Source organism: Gymnoscopelus braueri (genome assembly GCF_963280865.1).
Source record: "Gymnoscopelus braueri genome assembly, chromosome: 2".
Taxonomy (NCBI): Eukaryota; Metazoa; Chordata; class Actinopteri; order Myctophiformes; family Myctophidae; genus Gymnoscopelus; species Gymnoscopelus braueri.
In genome coordinates, this window is record NC_137604.1 from 41567548 (window position 1) to 41588324 (window position 20777).

The window sequence follows — 20777 nt, forward strand, 5'->3', positions numbered from 1 at the left end:
AGCAATGAGTACTATCAGAATATAGAGCTATTTAACAATTATTTTAACCAACGCAAATCACTTACCCTACCTTTAATAGGCCAAATATATATACTTAAAATGAATATTCTTCCAAAACTATACTTGTTTCAAATATACCTTTACCCTTGCCGTTATCTTACTTTACTAAGAAGCTAAAGAAAGCATGTTAAAATTTCATAGATTAAATATGGTAAATGTGTGGTACACCAACGTGTCATTGTCACTTTTTAGCCCAAATTGGGGAGATGAACAATTTAAACCAGGAGTATCAGACCAGGGTTTCCATCTCTGGGCTATTAAAAGTCTAACTAAAGTAGGAGATATGTTCCAAGATGGGAATCTGATGTAATTTGAACAAATACACACTAAATGTGAACTTCCAAATAGCCACTTCTTCAAATATTTACAGATAAGAAGCTTTATAACATTATCTGGTAATCAGTCATTGACTCCTCCATCTCTTTCTGGAATGGAGAAACTGATATCTGGTCATTGCTATAGTAAAGGGTGTATTTTCTGTGTTATATATGTTGGTTTCAAGTTCATCTGAATCTTCTAATGATCGACTGAGAGCTTGGAAGGAAGATATACAGGACGATATTTCCTTGGATGACTGGGGTGTCATATGCGCTGAAGCAAAAAGGCAAACTGCAAATACTAGATTAAGATTGCTACAATATAATTACGGTAGTTGAGTGCTTATATAACACCAGCTGAATTACATCAGTTTAATAACGATAGTCCAGACATTTATGTTAAATGTGAGCAGTCGAAGGGCACACTTTTTCAATGTATGTGGGAATGCAGAGAGATTGTGGCATTTTGGAGGGAGATTTCATGTTGAATGTAAGGGTACTGTTGGACCTAAAACTTTTCTTTTTGGGGTTATAACCTGAAACCCTAGTCATACCAAGGAATAAACAAATTATTATGTACATGTGCTTACTAATTTCTTTATCATGGAAAAACATTCAAAGACCACGGGTGAGCCAATGGAAATGAGCAGTTGTTGGGCTATGGAAAGGATAGCTTATATTCTAAAGAGGAAAAGTGAAATCTATGATAGGGTTTGGGGCCCTTTTACCCAACTCGTACGAGATGTTGATGTGTCGGACATGCGTCGAAAGGACGATAATGGAAGTACCTCATGAACTGATGTGAATTTATGCACTTTATTGATGCTGTTGCATTGTGTTGATCTGATTTATTTTCAATTCAATAGTTTTAATAGTTTATTTTAGTGTCTTATCTTTTTTTGTTTTGTTTCTGCTTCTGTGTAAAGTACGTCTAAAGGTTGTTTAGTTGATGTCTTGTCTTGTCTTAGAATTTTGTTTAAAAACAATAAACATGGACACTATGGGAGCCAACCGAGGGCAAAGCCAGGAAAGGCAAGAAGCGCACCACCTACGTAGATGCACTGCGGCGCAACAGCTTAGCTAACAACACTGTAGAGCTCAAGGCCCTGATGCTAGAAAGGAGAGTGTGGAGGGCAGCAATTCAGGAGTCCCGAGTTGGTGTTGGCTAGACCGCACTCTCGCATTGCATCGCATCTCGCATCACAAAAAAAACAAAAACACTAAGGATCAAACTGGGGAGGGTGAGAGAATGTGAAGATTGTCTCAATGCTCTGGATGGAGATGGCTGCACCCACATAAACACCATAAGTGCATACCATAATATGCAAACAACATTGGCACAACAACTACACTAAAGTTGTGAGTGTTAATTTAACTCAGGGTGTACAAAATGGTTTGCCAAAATGTGGTTACATCTGTACACCCCGAGTTAAATTAACACTCCTCCTACACCGAGTGTACACATGTAAACAATGGGACCCATTTCGTTACATTTGTACACTTTCTGAGTATTTTACTTGGTAATACAACTACGACAGCGAATACTGTTTTAAAGAATTCAATCAGGACTTCCAATGAAAAGTACACCATTTACAAACCGTAAAACAACTGAAGCTGTAAGGCCAACAGAACATTTTAAATGACATTTTGAGAAAATAAAATAGAATAAAACAGAACGTTAGGATGCATGTTCTTTTAAGCAGTCAAGTCCAGACGACAGACAGACTGGTCGGTCTTTGTGCCATAACCAGACCCAATAAACAACAGGCTTAAAACTACTGTGTGCAGTAGAAGAGTGTTAACGCGGTCTGGTGCGTGACGGCAGCTTGGGTCTGGAGAGGATGCAGAGACAGGCTACAGGCTGCCGACCTGGGTTTGTTGTCATTCTGCACACAGAGCTGAAAGGGGGGCTGGTGTCTGCTGGAGATGGCAGGAAACCAGAGGGGGGGGGGGAGAGCTGTAGGAAAACAGGTGAGCTGTAGCGATGCAAGAGAGGTGAGTGTAGTAAAGAGACAGAGAGAGAAGTGAAAGGAAATGATAGAGCCAAAATGAGAGCCTAAAGGGAGATGAGTCTGATTTCTAGCTATGCGTTAATGGGCCAAACGCCCAGAGACATCCCTGCAAGGAGAAAGATAGGATAGGAGGTACAGTCGGGGTAGGAGATAGGATAGGAAATAGGAGGAGCTGGCAGCTCCGTCTGGTTGTCTCTGAGACTTACAACTGAATGCCAATGAGCCAGGAATGCATGCTGGCACCTGTTGCACGGAGAACTGTGGGAGGAGAGTCTGGATCTGATAGGCTGACAGGCTGTTGTCTGTTGAGGAGCTCTATCTCTCTTGCTCTTACTCTGACACATTCCATTAAACCGATGGCTACCGACCATCACAGAGACGGTGAGGGAACAGCGCGACAGTGTACATTAAACAAGAAGTTATTCTACGTCTCACCAGCGCTGTTCTTATAGCAATGACATTGAGAAGTTTTATTACAAAATGAAGTGTCCACCCGTACAACATGATTGATAGCACAAAAGCATAAGATAATGTATGATACTTTAAAAGGTAAGTCCTTGGTTGAAAGATAAATTAACTTTTATGATCCCCATCATCAATATTTTAGAGATATGAATTAATTAAGTTGAGGCAATGATTAATTTTAATGGAAAATATATAGCATTTTGGAAATTAACCTTTCAACCTTCCCAGACTATTTTCTAAATGAGCAACAAAATGAGAAGAGATGGATCCTCACCAATCATTAATAGGAGAAGCTTTGGAACCTTAGAGCTGACCCCAGGGACTCTGTACAGGCCTTGTTCATTGATTCCTGGCAGGACACACATTGACAAGATGACACATTAACACATTAACACATTTGATAAGCAACATACAATAAAATGAAAAGAAGGTTCGGAAATTCAACATCAAACTACAGTTTCATGGATATGTGCTTGTTATAAAAACAAAAACAAACAAACAAGTTTAAAGCTCTGGGGACTGTTCATGTGAATCATTTAAATGCTTACAGTGTCTTGGCTTACCAACGAAACAGACAAACTGTCATGTTACAACTGGAACTAAGACAGATCAAATGTAATCATCTGACAACATGACTGATTGCAGCTCTAGACTAATTTAATTACATGCGACCAAAGCCAGTAGCACAGCATGTAAATATCTTCCGTCGATGTTCACTGTTGTTTAGAGCAAGTCTGCCCTCTTGTGGAGAGACACAAATACTGCAACCCTAACCCTTCTTAAATCCAGGGAAAGGTGACAAGACCAAATATTCCGTCTCACATAAGCACTACTCTCTCTTAAATAATTACATCCACTATAGCAACTGGGGGTCATGTCAACTTGCTCAAGGGGCAGCCATCTATTCATCCAGTAGTGGTAGGATGGGAAGGACATAAGCTTTCATTTCCTTTCTGGTAGCAGTTTATAATAAAGGCACACAATTAATGGTTAATTATCCGTGGCCAAATGGTTATAATAATCCCTTGATTTTAACTTAAGCAACAGCTAATTAAATTCATGTGAATTACTAACATCTTCCGGTGGTTCAAGGGACTGAATTTTCAATGCTATAGGTCACACCTATCTAGTCTATATCTCACTTGAGGGCCCAATGCCCTGCTCAAGGGCACTTAACCCCTATGTACTTTATAACAAATAGCGAGAATAGACTATCTACAAGCTCACAAACTGGTTGTGAGCTTGTAGATCATACATTTTTTGCAAATTAAAAAAAATGTTAAAAGCCCAAAATAGAGACGCTAGGTTGAAAATGGTTAAGACAGCAGCCACTGGGAGATTTAAGAGCATTTCTCATTGACTTTTCCCTCCCCTTCATGTTTCACTCTCCTCCCACACGATCAGTATAAACACTTTGACAGCCAGTCAAGCTTACCTCTCTTCTCTATGGCGTTGAGGCAGTTCTTCACAAAAGACAATCCCACATCATCTAGCTGGGCATCAACTACACAGAAGGTCAAATCAACAATCAACAAACCAACCAACCAACCAACCGACCATCCGACAAACCACATTGTGCAGCAACACTTACAGGGAAATCATTTTAGTTCATTTTACTCTGAAACTGTAAAATAAATGTTTACAATGCAGGGTCCATCTAAACCAGCTCCAAATTTAAACTTTCAGAGTTACATGAACACTTTTATTGTTCATACACAGCACTTTTTGTTTTGATCACAGAAACATCACAAGCAGCTACTGCAAGATACTTACTTCCCCTTTCTTTAGATTGAGTCCTTCCAAGGAAATGGCCAAATCCCTGTCGGGAGTAAAATAAAATATCATATGAACGTACGTTTATATAACATTCAGATCTCTTCATCTTTTGTGATATATAGCAGTAAACTAAACAAAAAAGCTAGATTTTCTCAACCATAAAGAACTGTAATTTGCAGTGAGATGGTCATCTAATAGCATAGGACTTCATTTAGGATGATGTGAGCCAAGTATGAGTGCTGGATGATGACATGCTACAGCGGCTGGACTGACTCACCGGTTCCTTCCCGCCCATGGCCTGCATCCAGAACTTGTGGTCGTCTTCTGACAGGGCCTGTACTGTGAGCACCGTCCCCGGACTTGGTAGAGAAAAAAACCAAATACATTAACACCACTGGCTCAATGTTAGACTGGACTTGGGGCATCCTGATGGCTCTCAGCTCACTAAAGGGACCCATTTACCATATAACAACCACAAGGCTTCGAGTATCCGCTTTTATCTTATGTTGCGTGTCATACCTAGTCTATACTTTCACTTTCCTGTTTCCTGAGATGTTTTGTGTCCCAGACACAGGAGTACTTGCATATGGTAATATTCTCTAATATGTGCTAATCAAGTATTCAAGCAATCAATCTAGTACATTTGCTTGCAATTTCACCTAAGAGATTAAATGTGGGTCCTGACTTGCGAGTCATCCTTTATAGTCTAAAACCTCAATTTACACCTTCTCACCTGTCGTCTGTTCTCAGAAATGTATAATACATACTGTACTGTCTCTCTACAGTATATGCGGTAACTGTCGGAGACGTCACAGAGGCATGGCTTTCTTTCATTTTCACATAAAAACCAACTGTCTAAATACTGTGCTCAGTGTGCTGCATACTATAGGAGTTCTATCAAGCTGCACTTAGCAGTCATCATCTCCCCACATAAAACTCCATTAAAGTATGCACAGTTCTGCATCTGCACATGCCTTCTGGAAGGAAGATGATGAGAACAGCCCCCCCCTGGGAAACAAACAAACAGGTGTAACAGAAAGGAAGCTCCTAAGCACACAAGCTTAGAGTATTTTATGTTGTAATTTACGGGACTATGCATATCAACTTATTCATTATGCCTGGGATGGGTGACTGACTCAATTTCAATGCTAAGCCCAGCGTTGTAGCTGTTCTATGAACAGCTCAGAATAGCAGCGGAGACTTAAGTTGAGTGACATAATGAGATATCTATTACAGTAGGGCACAAGCAGAGCATGACAAATCCTCCCAGCTATGTGTGAATGTGTGTGTGTGGAGGCAATCTTCCATGACCAATCCTCCTGTCCCTGCCCCTCTGCTATTGGAAAAGGCAAACAGTCTGTCTGGAGCTAAAGACTGTAATTGATAACATAGTAATACAGTTAATAACACATTGATTTTGTCCTATGGTAGTTGGAGACAAGGAATTGTGTGAATATTTCAACTGTGTTTCAAGTGTACTGTATTTCAGAAAGGTTCAATTTGAGGAAGGTAGGGGATTGTGCTTACTTGCCAGCCTACTCCGGGCCATGATGCAAGTTGGGAACGATGCAAGTCGGGAATAGATGCCCCACCCATTGTGCAATACTCATGTTATTTGATGTACTCGTTGAAGCCGTTGTCAACTCCACGCGCATCTCATTTTGCCTCTCGTGCCACCGGTTTCGTTCACTTCCTTCAGTATGACCACAGCTTTCGTACTTTCTGTTCCATTGCACACACAGCCACTTATATTGGCAACATGGCACAAAAACGAAGGGAAGCTCCGCCAAGCCGACGCATACACTACCCCCCAAACACACAGAAATTAGGTGCGTCCTCGGTAGTCGGGATAGATATGTGCGGTTTCCGGTGAAATGCTACTTGGCACTTTGAAGCAGTTTGGTCGGATGGCGCCCGAGTTATCCCCGAGACAGACAGACAGACAGACAGACAGACAGACAGACAGACAGACAGACAGACAGACAGTGGATTGGTGGATATCACTGACGTACCGGTCGGTTATATCAAGGTCTAAGCAGAACCTCCTGTCCAACACGTCTGTTGTTTTTCGGACACAGGATTTCAGCGTGACAGACTCAGTCTCACCCTGGGAACAAAACAGAAACCAAGTCAAACCAGAATGGACTGTGGAATATTGGTGTCATGTGAGGTAAAACAGATCAGGTCATCAAGGAAACGGACATGGTGTGCTATCATTATTTCATGACTTCATATTTATAATCTGATCATGTGCCCTCGAGCGAGGAGGGGTAATCCCATGTGCAATGACTGTTCATGATTGTGAAACAGAGCATTGCTGACAAAAGTGTATCCAACCATGCTAAGTCAACATTCCTAAATAAATTATGATTAATGGAAATGTGCATCATGTTTACTCACCATTTTCCCACCAGATCTGTGGTCAAATGTGACCATGTGCAGAATCTTCTGTTCCTTGACAAACGTGCAGTAACGCTTGACCCAACTGGAACCAAAGGGAGGCGGTCCTGCAACATCGAGGCACAGCTTATATTTATCGGTTTATGTTTGTACGTGCGTGTGTGTTTGCGTGTATATACATACATACATACAGTATGTATTGTTGACACAGAGAGACAATCAATCATCCACATACTGTAGGTCAGAGTCTTACTTTTCTCCTGGACATAAAGGTAACCTTCACTGCTGATAGGACTGGTCTGTCTGAACTCCGGGGGGACCTCCCTGAATTTCTTCATCAGCTCGTATACCTCTGCTCGTGTGCCCTCGAACCGACTCCTCGTCTGGGAGGGAAGGAGACAGGGGACAAGGTCACACTCCAGGACCTCACTTCCTGCAGTTCCTGGGTCATTCAAGGGCAGCCAACATAATGTGAGGTCACTGCCGCACAAACACCTGACTGTTTCCTTTGGAAATTCCCTTAGGAAACCCCTCAACCTCCCCTGGAGCAGACCAAAACCACCAATGAAACAGAAAGCTCTGTTGACTCTATTGGTGGACTTGGGCTAGATCCCGTTGAGACAATTCCAGTCCCGGGGAATCCCAGTTGAAAACGGATGTCGTTTTTCCTCACGTGTCAGTCCAATTAATAAATGATGCAGGTTAAGTTCTCTACAGTGCACAACCGAATTTAATCTTCAAACATAAACATCACACACATTTTTCAGCTAAGACATTTTTAATTAACTACGCATGTACTGTACTACTGCTGCTGACTGCTGACTAACAATGCGTTGCATCACGACGTGTTGGAGCTTCTAGATCTGCTATCTTTGAAAACGTTTGAATAATTGTGATGTTTTTTTGTTTAACTGAGGTTGAACGTGGTTATTTTAGTATAATTGGTAACACCTGCTTAACAACATTATACCCAACTATCCATGTCCATATGGCTGCTATGAAAAAGGTCTATTGCAAGCACTCACTAGTCACAACTTTATGACAACATGGAGTTCAAGATGTCTAGGTTTAGGACAGGATTTCCCCCATCATTCTTTAGCCATGACAATGCTGTGTGCCCCCCACTGCTAATCCAGCTGCCACACCAGTTAGCAGTACAGGAGTTGTGCCTGGATTTATTTTAAAACACGTTCTTCTGTGGTACTGATGTACAAATAATGCCATTAATATCTCATAGTAAATTGGTCTTTGCACTCATACATTTTAGGTGAAATAAAAAAAGCAAAAAGTGTTTTTTTACAACCTGACCTGGGTAAAATCAAATCAAATCTTTAAATCTAAACCTTGATTTAGGGCACTCATCTCCAGTCACCTTGATGCTGGGAAGAATGCACAGTACTGTATGCAGGTTTCTACTCCAAACAAACTTTACCAGCTAGTTGGAGGTATTCAGGTTAGTCACCTAGTGTTGGGTTGGAATGAGCATCTGCATTCAGTTTTCATATCACATTAAAAAACTCTCGATGTAGGGCATAAATGTGCCAAACTTTGGGATTTTATGGCAAGAATTGTCCGCTTGTCAATCTTATAGATTATAGTGCCACGGAAAATAAAGGCAAATCTATTCTTAACCACATAACCTATTCAGGGGGGAACATTCAGCCAAATTAGCTGCTCTACAAGCTAAGAACACGTCACGTAGCAACGCGTTACGAGCTTGCAGATTGGCTATTTTCAGCGAATAAATTTGTCATGGGGGGAAAACGTACCAAGTACAGAGGCGACCCTGGTCAACTAAGTATTATTTACCAAGTCTAAGGGTTTAAATGTTACTGTTGTATTACATTTTGAATGTTGATCTGTAGGGCTCTCTTGTAATGGTCAAAGTCCTTGGCCAGCTCAAAACCTTGATGGTAGAAGGTGAAGACTGTCTGAAAGAAGGCCAACATCTGATGAAGCATAGAACAGAAGAGAAGATTTAGTTTCACAGAGTTAAAATGGGAAAGAAGAAGGGTAAATCAATAGTGACAAAATAGAAGATACAAAAAATATCTAATACATACAATGTTTTTAAAGTTCAAAAATCAAAAATGCACATCCTTGAAATCTCTGTCCGTCCATCTGTGTGTGCGCCTGTAGTTCACGTATTTCGAGAACCGTCCGATCGATCAAGCAAAGGAGGGAGTGCCATGCCCTATGACAAGTCGTCGGATAGGCGATTGTCCAGAACCGCCAATCCAACCAATATGCCCGTATACAGGCATAATGGAGATCCGGTTGTCCGTAATCGCAGATCCGACCAATATGCCCATACATTGGCATGCTCATCTATGAGACCGATCGACTTTGATGTGGGTATCGCAGAGGACCCGAGGGAGTTATACGCCACGTGGGAAGTCAGTGAATCTCCAAAATACAATAAATCCGCAAACGCCATATATGGAAATCACTGACGTCATCAACATGACGCCATAGTATTGACGTCATAGACTGGCCTGGACTCCATATTTAAGCATGCCTGACATGCCGGACTGTGAAATACGGGCATAAAAGGGACACAGAGAGACAGATACAGAAATCTCCATATATGGGCATAAAAGGGACACAGACGGGTACAATGGCTAATCTGATCACGGGTACAACAGGTATTGCATAACCGAGTGGGGCATGCATTTCCAACTTGCATCGTTCCAGACTTGCGTCGTTCACGAATAGGCCGGTGCCATGTCTAGTAGTAATAATAAAGTAAATTATTATTAATCAAATAACCAGATTCCAGTGCAGGTCAACAAACTCAAAGAGAAACTGCTGTAGAATGATGTGATAACCTGAAACAAGATAAACATGCTGTTTACCAAGTCGTTTGCAAAAAGAAAGAATACAGCTAATCAGAATTGTCACATAATATTAGATTGTACCACTGCAGGTCTTGTGCCGTTATCAGATTGGTCTCATCACCATCACAAACACCCTGTTGACATGGCACACTATACTGATCAAATCCAATTAGGGCGGTTGTATTGTGCACTCACCGGTTCCACGCATTCAAATTTCTTCCTCTCCTGGATCTCCTGCAGTTTGCACACATATTCTAACGACTCCTCCTGAAAGTGCTGTCTTGTGGTCTCCACCTGGCCGTCTGCCTGATGAGGGAGAGGAGACGTGTTGATGCATTAAAGTTATAATACACCAGATCAATTAATTAGGCTTTGTTCAGACTGTGGGAAAAGTTGATTTGTTTCTCAAATCTGATATTTGGGACTGACTATGCACACTTACACTGTATGTGCAAGTGATCAGATCGGATTTGTGTATTCAGACTTTGTTCTGTGGTAACGACATGCATGAGTAATGCTTAACTTAGCTTGCAGACTGGCTATTCTTGGCGAGCAACACCGTTGCACGTCAAAGTATAAATTGCCGTCAGTGTCTGCGTGTCCACTACTACCTAAGAATGTACCGGTAGGTCAAATCTAATTCAGCAAACATCAATTTCCTTTTTAGTTTTTTTTTTATTGTTTTGTTTTGCTTTGCTTTTCTGTTCAGACTTGATAAAACTAATCCAAATTCTGGATAGCCCAAAAATCTAATTTGGGCTGCCAGTCTGAAGCCTAAAAGTAGCCTAAAAGTAGCCTAAAAGTCATAGATCAGTGGTGTTAACCCATTAAGACCTGAGGCCGATTCTACAAATGGCTTCTAAATGAGTAGTTCTCACATTATCAAAAATAGCAGATTTACAAGCTTGCAGCGCGGCATGAAGTGACGCACTGTGAGCTTGTACAGTGTATGTCTGCTATTCTTGAATAGCCAACACAAAAATCTAAAATGACACATAATGCTTAATGGGTTTTAATATAATGTGTGAAAGGCATCTGAGAGTATTCAGGTTTTCATCCCATTACACATATAATACACTCACATCTCTAAGGAAAATACTGTAAATGAATACCACTGTCAGACTGATGGGTTTAACCCATTAAGACCTGAGGCTGTTATAAAACTTATGTTATATTCAAAGATTTGCACAAAGGTTCACGATTTTTGAAATATCGTGACACACACATATAGCTAAAATCTAAAATGACACAGATGCTTTCCCAGTTTTAATGGGTTTAAGCAAAGAAGAGTCAGTCTGATCTGATACATTACAATACAGTGAGGGAAGCTAGAGGAAGGCTGTACAGGTTCGTGTGTACACAGGGAACCTTGTTCATATTCAATTGAAACATTAGCCTACACCAGTGACAGCTTAGTACTCCATTCATTTTAGTTCTCAGGGTACCGGTGAGCACTGGCAAAACATTAACAAAACAGGACTGTTCCAAGCAGGTTTTCATTAGCTGCCTGGCAACAAAAATGTCATGACTCCAAAAGCATCTGTTTAGTCCAACTAGGCAAAGACGAGGCGCCCAGTGCAAACACACTGAGAATTAAATTTGACACTATCCACAAAAGCTGGTTTTCTTTGTGCCTGGCATTCTATAACAACAGGTCCTGTAATACCTGAGTAATGTTGGCGACTGGTGCATTATGAAAAGGCCAGGTAATCTCCAAGCCAAGCATTTGATCTATTCTAATCAATTCTAAGTAATGCCAGCGAGCAGTGTGCACATTGCTTAGCAGTGTATAAAATCCAGAGTCTGACTGATGAGGTTCTTTGTCTGGTAGGTGGACTGGCTAATACCACACTCCTCTAGATGTACTAGTGATTTATCAATTCAAACAAATAGGCTACTGTTCGGTATGTTGCTTTGTCACATGGCTGGTGCTGTTCTGAGAGAATGACGTTGGTGACTCGTGGCTCTGAACAAATGACTGGGTATATATTTATTAATCTCCGATAGAGATCTGCTTTGGAAACGCAGTCACAAGACCCGGCGAGAAAAGAACGGGCCCGCAATGAAAAATGTCAACAGTATGAAGAGTTTCCTTTCCCTGGTGTATACAATCTACTATATGTCTCAGCCTTACATGGCTATGTTCTTATGGAGGTAAGAAGCTGTACAGCATACAGACGCATTGTTCGTTGAGAGGACAGTTTCCTGTAAATCACATGTACGGTACAGTGATTGTACAACCCCCATGTCATTGCATGTCCACCGCATTATTGCTGCCTCTGAGAGGAAGTGTTCGAAAAATATATACTTTGTCCCATTTTTAACCGCTCTAAGAAGCAAAGAATTGTCCAGCGAGTAGTATTTTGAAAGATTTTAGTTGTGGGTTACAATTTGTACAACAGAAACGGCAGTTGCAGTACTTCTGTAGATACAATAGATCCAGAATGCTGGACATTTGAGGGCTACCACTGTAGGTCCATGTACCCATACCCTTGTATGCATAGTTGCATACAAAAACTTCCTGCCACCTTATTCTCAAAAAAAAAAAATCACATTTTCATTCACGTTCTTCTTCTAATTAAATCATATCATCCATACATAACTCGGCAAAAAAAAAAAAAAAAAACTGTAACTGAGGATAATGTAGCATTGTGTTGTTCCACAAGCCACAGCCTCTGGCTTTGACCTTGGTGGTGTAGGAGCAGTGAACAGAAGCCTTTCCTTTCCAAACCAGCCAGGAAAACTCTGGCTGCAGCGAGGCAGGCCAATGGAAACTCACACAGCCCAGCAGGCACTAAAGCTACGCTCGTCCCCCAGTGGTCACAAAGACGAGAGCCAAAAAGCTGGGTAGTCTCTAAACAAATATCCCCCTTTCCATCCATTTTGGGTCAAAGTGAGTTGCTGTGTTACAGGGCCAGTGATCAATTTTCCACAATAAGTGTCAGACAGGGGTTGACTTTTAAGAGAAGTACCTCCTGTAGCTGTGGTTCCTTCTTCTTTGCTGACATATTCAAAAGCTTTTCCAAGGAGCTGTAGTACTTCTCTGTCTCCTTCTCATACTTCTTTCTTTCCGCCTTATGACCCCACGGAAGAAAAGCAGATGAAAACGAAACCAAACACTCCATTAGTCTTCATTATTGTCATTTAAAATAAAAAAAATATCTAGAATTAAAACGTGAATAGGGGTTTAAAGTTAAGCACATTATACTGTAGGTTAATGTTAAAAGTTAAGTCCATGGTAAAGATGTACCCGGGATTTTGACATATTTACTGATACATTTCAACTACAATTCTCAAGTAGATGTGCATCATAATTTTTTATAAAATTCTTCATTGATATGATAATAACATATGGTCAGTTACACAATACAAATTATTTTACGAGGTCTCATAATCATTAAGGCATAAGAGAAAGATCATTTTGAATAAGGCACATCAACTCTGTTTATGAAGAGCTGCAGTAGACAGTGTTCTGGTGGAATGTTATTGTCAGATGGCATGATGAGCAAATAAACGGCCACACGGTACCTTTGCTGCTCGTAGTTGGTCTTTCCTGAACTTATCCATGGGTTTCATTAAGGTTTCTTCAATGTTTCTCATCTACATGAACAGAGGGTAGAGTCTTTAAACACACCTATTTAATTTCTATCATTTGACCGTACAGTATGCATTTGATATTTCATAGATATTACAAAATCAAAGAGACCATTGTATAGCTGTGCTGATACGCAGTATAACAGCACCCGCTCTCATGTCATGACGCTTAAATTGCTTCAATCTGTGTTCTGATATGACCCAATTTCAACATGCTTGTGAACTTGTGCACCCTTAAAACTTTATGGTGTGCAAGGGGAGCACTGAACATTGTTTTAACAAATGTTTCCAATGTACATTATGGCATTACACTCAGATCATTCCACCAACATGTTTAGTTTTCCTTCCAAGATTGATTTCAGGCAAGGCAAAGCAAGGTAAGTTGTATAGCACATTTCAACGAAACATTAAAAGCATTAAGACAAAGTGCAAAAAAAACAACAACAAAAACATTATGTCATTTAAATACAATTAAAAAAAAGATAATAAAGAGTTAAGGAAATATGAAGTACAAATGAGCTGAAATACAAGAAATGAAGTGCAGTGCGAGAAAAAAATAAAAAGCCTCAATAAAAGGCTTTGATTTAAAAGAACAGAGTTGTAGCGAGCCTGCACTTTTCAGAGAGTTTGTTAAAAAATAACGCTGCTTCTGCACATTTAATTTTGATTCTGGGGACAGAAAGCTGACCTGTCCCAGGTGACCTGAGGGGTCTGAATGGTTCACAACATAGCAGAGGATCAGAAATGTATTTTGGCCCTAAATCATTCAGTGCTTTATAAAACAGCAGTATTTTAAAATGAATTCTTTGATAGACAGAAAGCCAGTGTAAAGATCTAAGAACTGGAGTGATATGATCCACTTTCTTGATCTTAGAAGGACTCGAGCAGCAGAGTTTACTCCTGAATAAACCGTAGTTAGGGTTAGGTTCCATTTTTAGGGACACCTGTAAAGACACTGTTACAGTAGTTGAGACTACTGAAGATAAATGCATGAACAAGTTTTTCCAAATCTTCATGAGATATAAACCCTTTAATCTTTGATACTAATCCATACAGTACCTGCATTTCCACCAACTGTCTGTCCAGGCTATGGGACCGCTACCGTGACTACAGATCCCATAGCCTGTGGCGAATATGCTAATAAACAGCTAAATCGGCATCCTCACAGCCATGGCAATGGTCAATGTCTATGTGCAATTTCAGATCAATTGGTCAACCAACTGAGGATACAAATCTATGAGGACGGACTGACAGAGTTTGGTTAATTTAATAGTAGGATATTCTTAAGGTGACAGTAGGCTGACTTTGTAATCGTCTTAATGTGGCTGTTGAAATCCAGGTCCATGTCTACACCAAGATAGTAACACTCTACAATTATTTGATTGATCGAAAAGGCAATCGATAAAATAATCACTAAGGAAATAAGGAATAGTTGCAGCCCCACATATTTTGTTGTTTTGCATGTAGACAATGAACAAAATAGGCCCCAGAATATCAGCTCGGATGTATAAACGTTGATTAAAAGTTGTGTTTGATTCCTCTCCCTCCCTCCACTACAGTATGGTTTCCAGGAAGGCTACAATACATGTCATGGCATGCCTGCCCACCCCACCTCCAGTTGTTGCTGTAAACAATGATGTCATCATCCCACTGTACTGAGCAGAGGAGCTGTGTTGTTGATCTGCATTTGAACCATCATACAGTAGCCTAGCTTCTGCCTGGCCTGAACCACCGGAACAAAACAATGGGCCAGCCACCCTCTTACCAGGCACAGACCTATGGGGGAAGACATTACTATCTATAGTAAAAAGCTCATGCTGCATAAATCATGCATTCCTTTCCGAGAGCTATCTTTGGAATTTATGTTGTTTGGAATGGGTTTGAAAACTGCCACTGTTAAGCTGATGTGCTAGCTCACTAAAGAGAAATGCAGGAATAAAGTCACATGCAGTATCTGAATCATCTATATATGTATTACATAACCTATGCTGAAGTCATAAAGAGTTCATAGGACAAGATCCAGGGAAGGCATTCTTGGCTACTCAACGCAGTGCAACCTAAAGAATTGCTTTATAAAGTGAGGTGCACTGACGGAGGGAGTTTTCCTTCCGGAAATGCCATCATGCTGTCAGCTATCGCAGAGAAGGATGCTAGCCATTGCTCAGCGCAATGTGACCCAACATGAGCTCAAACTCCAAGGACAGGCCACCTTCAAGACTTCCTTTCTTAACTCCTTTAATACTGAATGTATACTATGGCTGTTACTGTCTTGGCTGAAACAGTGACTGGGTTTTATGGCGGCATGTTGTAAGGGTCTCCATTATTGCTGACCTTGGGGCCTATCATATTCGGAGTCCCTGCGATCTGTCCTGGTGTTAAAGGCTTGGGCGCTGTGATGTGGTCCCACCCTGACACTCCCAGGTTAAGTCTCTGTGTGACAGTGACCCTTAAGCCAGGCAGAAAGGACTGTTATATCATGCTCTTTACCTATCTATCCTCTATTGCCTTACATAGCTGAAGACTAGTGACTGTGTGAGGAGTGAATCTGAAAATGACTCTAAAGCTTCTCTCATGGCATTGGCCCACTAAATGTAGAGGTGGATAACATATCATGTAGTGGCATTTAATGGTATAATTTGTGCTGATGTTAAACAGAGACCTTAGAAATGCTTGCAAGTCAGTTGCATTTGGCTTTGTAGGGCAGAATAAAGAACCTGCTCACAGTGCCTTTAAAGTCTCTCTTATGTTTCCGAGACTAAACACAAATTGTGGTGTGTGTGTGTGTGTGTGTGTGTGTCACACACACACACACACACACACACACACACACACACACACACACACACACACACACACACACACACACACACACACACACACACACACACACACACACACACACACACACACACACACACACACACACACACACACACACACACTTGGAGTCTCACACACTTGGAGTCACACAAGGACTCCCAAGTGTAGGCAGGTAGACATTCAAATGGAGGCAAAAGCAACTGCATGCACAGTGCACACAACCCACATAAACATACTGTATAGACCAATTATTTGCACACACGCACAAACACAGGTATTTCCCCTAGATTGTATGCAGGTCTGAACTAGTTCTGCTCACCATCAGCTCTCTTTGGTCTTCCAGGTTCTTAAGGAATGAGGAGAACTCCTGCAAGGATTCATCTGAAAAAGAGAGAAATACATGCTTTAATGGATTCAGCCACACACACACAAACACACAGACACACACACTAAGTACCACTGTTGCCATACAGACATAAACCAAAGATTTCGTAAAATTGTATGTTCTCAGTTGGGTGGCAGATGAGGAACCCCAAACAAACATTAGAGCCTGAGTTATACTTGGTTGCGCGCCATGTCGCACACTGAAAATAGCAGATGTTCAAGCTCACAACGTGTCGCGCTCAGACATGATGTGAGCTTGTAGATCGGCGGTGCACGATACCGGCATGCAACTAAGTACAACTCACCCATAACAGTGTGTGGGCTGCCTTGGTGGCAACAACAGTAGCTGTGGCTGATGGCCACACTTACCAATACACCGCTCATCATCCGTCTTCGCATCTCCAATGTACTCAAAGTGAAACTCTCCCAGGCACTGGGCAAACTTCCTCTGGGCCATCCCGAGTTCTGGAGGAAGAGGAAAAGGTACATTTCAATTTGTATTTATGGGGGTTGCCCTGGTGGTCACAATCACAAAACATTGTGGGTTCGGTCCGCGCTTCAATCGTCTGTGTAGTAGGTTATATCTCTCCTGTCTGAGCTCACTTTACAGTCTCTTCACTGCCGTTGTCTGAATTAAGCAGAAATATCTCAAGGACTATCTTCAGGAGGCTGAGGAGAGAGCATGCCCCCACCTACATCGATGGCCTTGCAGTGGAGATGGTCAGCGACTTCTATCTCATCTGCATGCATCACTGAGGACTTTAAATGGGCCACACACTTTGTCAAAAGGCCATCGGCTGAAAGAGGCAACCTGGGTTTATAATAGCAATTCACTACCATGTCTTTATAAAGGGTAGACAGGTTGATGGTTGGTGTGAAGTGCATAGGCTCAAGTACTAATCATAGACTATTTTCATCATGGTAATCAAAAACATTTCATTATATTATTATATTTAGCCTATTGCCTACCTGGCATCTATTCCTCATCTATGTGTACTCAGCAAACATCCTGATGGTTATGCCACCAGAAGGTTCCGACATCCTGTACATTTACGATCCATATACCCACTGATGTAAGCCTGGCTGACAGCCTGACACTGTACATATGTCCCATCAGCCTCACTGTCTGTATATATCCATTCATAGACAATAAATGTTAATATTACTGGTCATCGATTGTACATTATACTTGTGCCTACAACATTTAAAGGACGACTTCACCACTTTTCAACATATCTTCATATAATAGGTCCTCACTAATGCTCATGATAAAATTATTTTAAAAAAATCTACTTGGTCTGTGTCTCATAGGAGGGCTGTGGACAGTCCAGAAACCCGTCTACCAGTGACATCATCGTTAGGCAGGATTTTTTTTCTCCAAAAAGATTTTTTTTTTTAAATCAGATTTTTATTAAGTCGAGAACAATGGGATCTATTATTGCATTGCAACTTTCCAGGAATACAAAGCCTGCAGTTTCTATTAGCTTGGATTCCCCATCGATGATGTCACTGGTAGACGGGTTTCTGAACTGTCTACAGCCCTCCTCTGAGACACAGACTGATTAGAAAAAAGTTGTACCATTTTATCATGAGCATTAGTGAGGATCTATTATATGAAGTCAGATATGTTGAAAAGTGGTGAAGTCGTCCTTTAATAGATTATACATTATGTTCAGTTTCAGTTTATTTGTATCTATAGTGCAACATCACCCCAAGGGGTCTCTGTGCACTTTACAACAGGTCATACAAAAAGACATACAGTAGTAGGCAGGAAACACAGTAAAATGTGCCCGCCTGCAACGACAAATAAAGAAAAGAAAAGAGAATACATTTTGAACAATAGTTAGAACCACAGGGCAAGAACGTAGCAATAAACCACGTAGCAATAAATTCAATAAAACTAGGGGGAACCATAATGCATAACCCAGTCAGACCATGTGCAGATGGCTAGAGTCAGACTAAGTTGCAAACGAGTTTCATTTGGAAAACCTTAATCTTGATCATGTTTATCCTCAAAATAAGATTCAGTCTTTAATCTTGTTAAAGCTAGCTAACTATATTGAGCCCCAAAGGGGAAACTCAGGCAATAGTTTCATTGCAACAACAATGCATTAAGGGGTCATTGAAAGCCAAAGTGCATAGTCAATGAAGTTATATCAAATAATTTAATACAAAAGTCTAAAAAATGTAATAAAAAAAGTTTTTTAAATAAAATAAAAAACGAATTACCACATAAAATGAATAAATATTATAAGGCATATTACATCACATGTTTATTATAAAACTAACTACTGCAGGCACAAAAGTCTTCCTCCACCTTTCAGTGGAGCGTTTGACAGAGAAGCCGGTTTCACCTGCAACTCTTAAAAAAAAAGTGCTGTACAAAGGAAAGTAGTCTTGTGACAAACAGAGGCATAGTATGTGTGTGTGTGTGTGTGTGTGTGTGTGTGTGTGTGTGTGTGTGTGTGTGTGTGTGTGTGTGTGTGTGTGTGTGTGTGTGTGTGTGTGTGTGTGTGTGTGTGTGCATGCACTGTAGAATGTAAGAGGGCATATGGAATGTAATAGGCCAAACCCCATAAGATTCCATCAAACCAATTCACAACATCAAACCTCAAGATATCCTGAGAATTCAAGGCCTCAATTTAGCTAGGCTGCTAAATGCAAATGCTTACTGCAGTTACTGCTTACAAGGGAAAGACCCAGCGTATGTAAGTAAACACAAATGGCCCCGGCTATTTTAGACGCAGTGTCGAGATTTCCCCAGGGCTGGGAATCTCTGCCCCACGGCCATCCCCTGGGGAGGTGTGAGAGAATGTAGCGAGGAGTATTTTAAGACTGGAGCTATGAGCGGTATCCTGTGGAGAAACATCATTAGCTCTGGCAGCTGGTTTGGAGTTTTGTGGGGAAAGATCAACTGGTCTGTAACTGCGAAACAGAGCTCATAGGCAGCGCAAGGCAGCCATTGTTCCCCCCATTTATCCTGCACCTATAAGATCGATGCAAGCCATCTGAAATGATGCTGCTGTTTTTTGGAATGTCTGCTGTTGGCCCGTTTCTTTCTGAAATGCATCACATGCAGAGACGTTTAACGCCCAATTCACACATTTGCGTTAGTCCACGGCGCTAAATGCAATACATTGGATATGTCCGAGGTTATGAGTGACAGACCGTCAGCCTGTGACGTGTCAAATCTGCTATCGAGGTGAGCAAATGGACTGGATGGGATTGGATTGGAATAACGCATTCTGAATCAACATTGAGCAGCAACAGGTTGTTGTCTCCACTGTACTCTTCCACGCCTGTGAGATCTCCTGCCTCGGCAGAGCAGCTCACTCGCTCACAGCATAAACAAACATAAACAAACTGCTTCACAATGGCCCTGGTCACATCAATGTTAGTGTAACCAAGATACTTACTATGAAATATTTATTTTGGAAAAGGGGAGGAGGGGGGCTATGATTGGTTGGACACTTGTGTGTACTAGCATCAAAGTTGAGGCCACATATTTTGCTGTGGAGCGCCCCGACGCTGTGGAAGCACAGTACTTTGTGGAGCGCACAAAATAGCATGTCACTTCTTGTACTGGTATGAGTAGTGACAAATAAAACCTTGATTCTTGAATTCAAACTTGGCATATCTGTGTATCGCTGAGGACCCTGAGGGAGTGCAATACCCCAGGGAAGTCGGTCGGCTCAGCGGTTGTCCAGAATCGAAAAGTCATAAATCACTCTGTCTGTCCGTGTCCCTGTTATACCTATATAGAGTTCCATGTGATCTCATCAATACATTGTACTGAAGTCATAGACTGGCCTCCAAGTACTCTATGACAACGGGTACAAAAGGCATTGCATGACATAATAGCATCACCGTCTATGAGCCACATGGCTTTGCAAGGCTACTTATGTAGATATTGCAATCAACTACATACGTAAAGTTCACGTTGGGTGGGTGCCTGTGTGGATTTTGCCAATTCCATAATTTGCAAATTATGGATATGCCTGACGTCAGCTCAAATCAACGGTTTCTGTAGTAACTCATATCACATGCCCATACAATGTATGGAGATGTTGGGATGGAGAGGGAGAATGGGGGAATGAGAGAGGGGGGGGGGA

General features: G+C 41.3%; 1 protein-coding gene across 2 annotated transcripts in view; it reads right to left on the reverse strand.

Annotated features, from left to right (window-relative positions):
- The window catches only part of arhgap10 (Rho GTPase activating protein 10), an 80126-nt gene that overhangs the window by 42661 nt on the left and 16688 nt on the right, over positions 1 to 20777 (reverse strand). For both annotated transcript variants that reach the window (XM_080451762.1, XM_080451763.1), the window contains exons 2-14: positions 17035 to 17130; positions 16601 to 16662; positions 13396 to 13467; positions 12840 to 12941; positions 10063 to 10173; positions 8875 to 8979; positions 7284 to 7413; positions 7031 to 7137; positions 6643 to 6737; positions 4908 to 4989; positions 4628 to 4673; positions 4290 to 4358; positions 3129 to 3203 (exon numbers count right to left, since the gene is read on the reverse strand). In XM_080451762.1, coding sequence (XP_080307888.1) covers positions 3129 to 3203; positions 4290 to 4358; positions 4628 to 4673; positions 4908 to 4989; positions 6643 to 6737; positions 7031 to 7137; positions 7284 to 7413; positions 8875 to 8979; positions 10063 to 10173; positions 12840 to 12941; positions 13396 to 13467; positions 16601 to 16662; positions 17035 to 17130 — 1152 coding nt within the window. The remainder of the gene's footprint in view (positions 1 to 3128; positions 3204 to 4289; positions 4359 to 4627; positions 4674 to 4907; positions 4990 to 6642; positions 6738 to 7030; positions 7138 to 7283; positions 7414 to 8874; positions 8980 to 10062; positions 10174 to 12839; positions 12942 to 13395; positions 13468 to 16600; positions 16663 to 17034; positions 17131 to 20777) is intronic.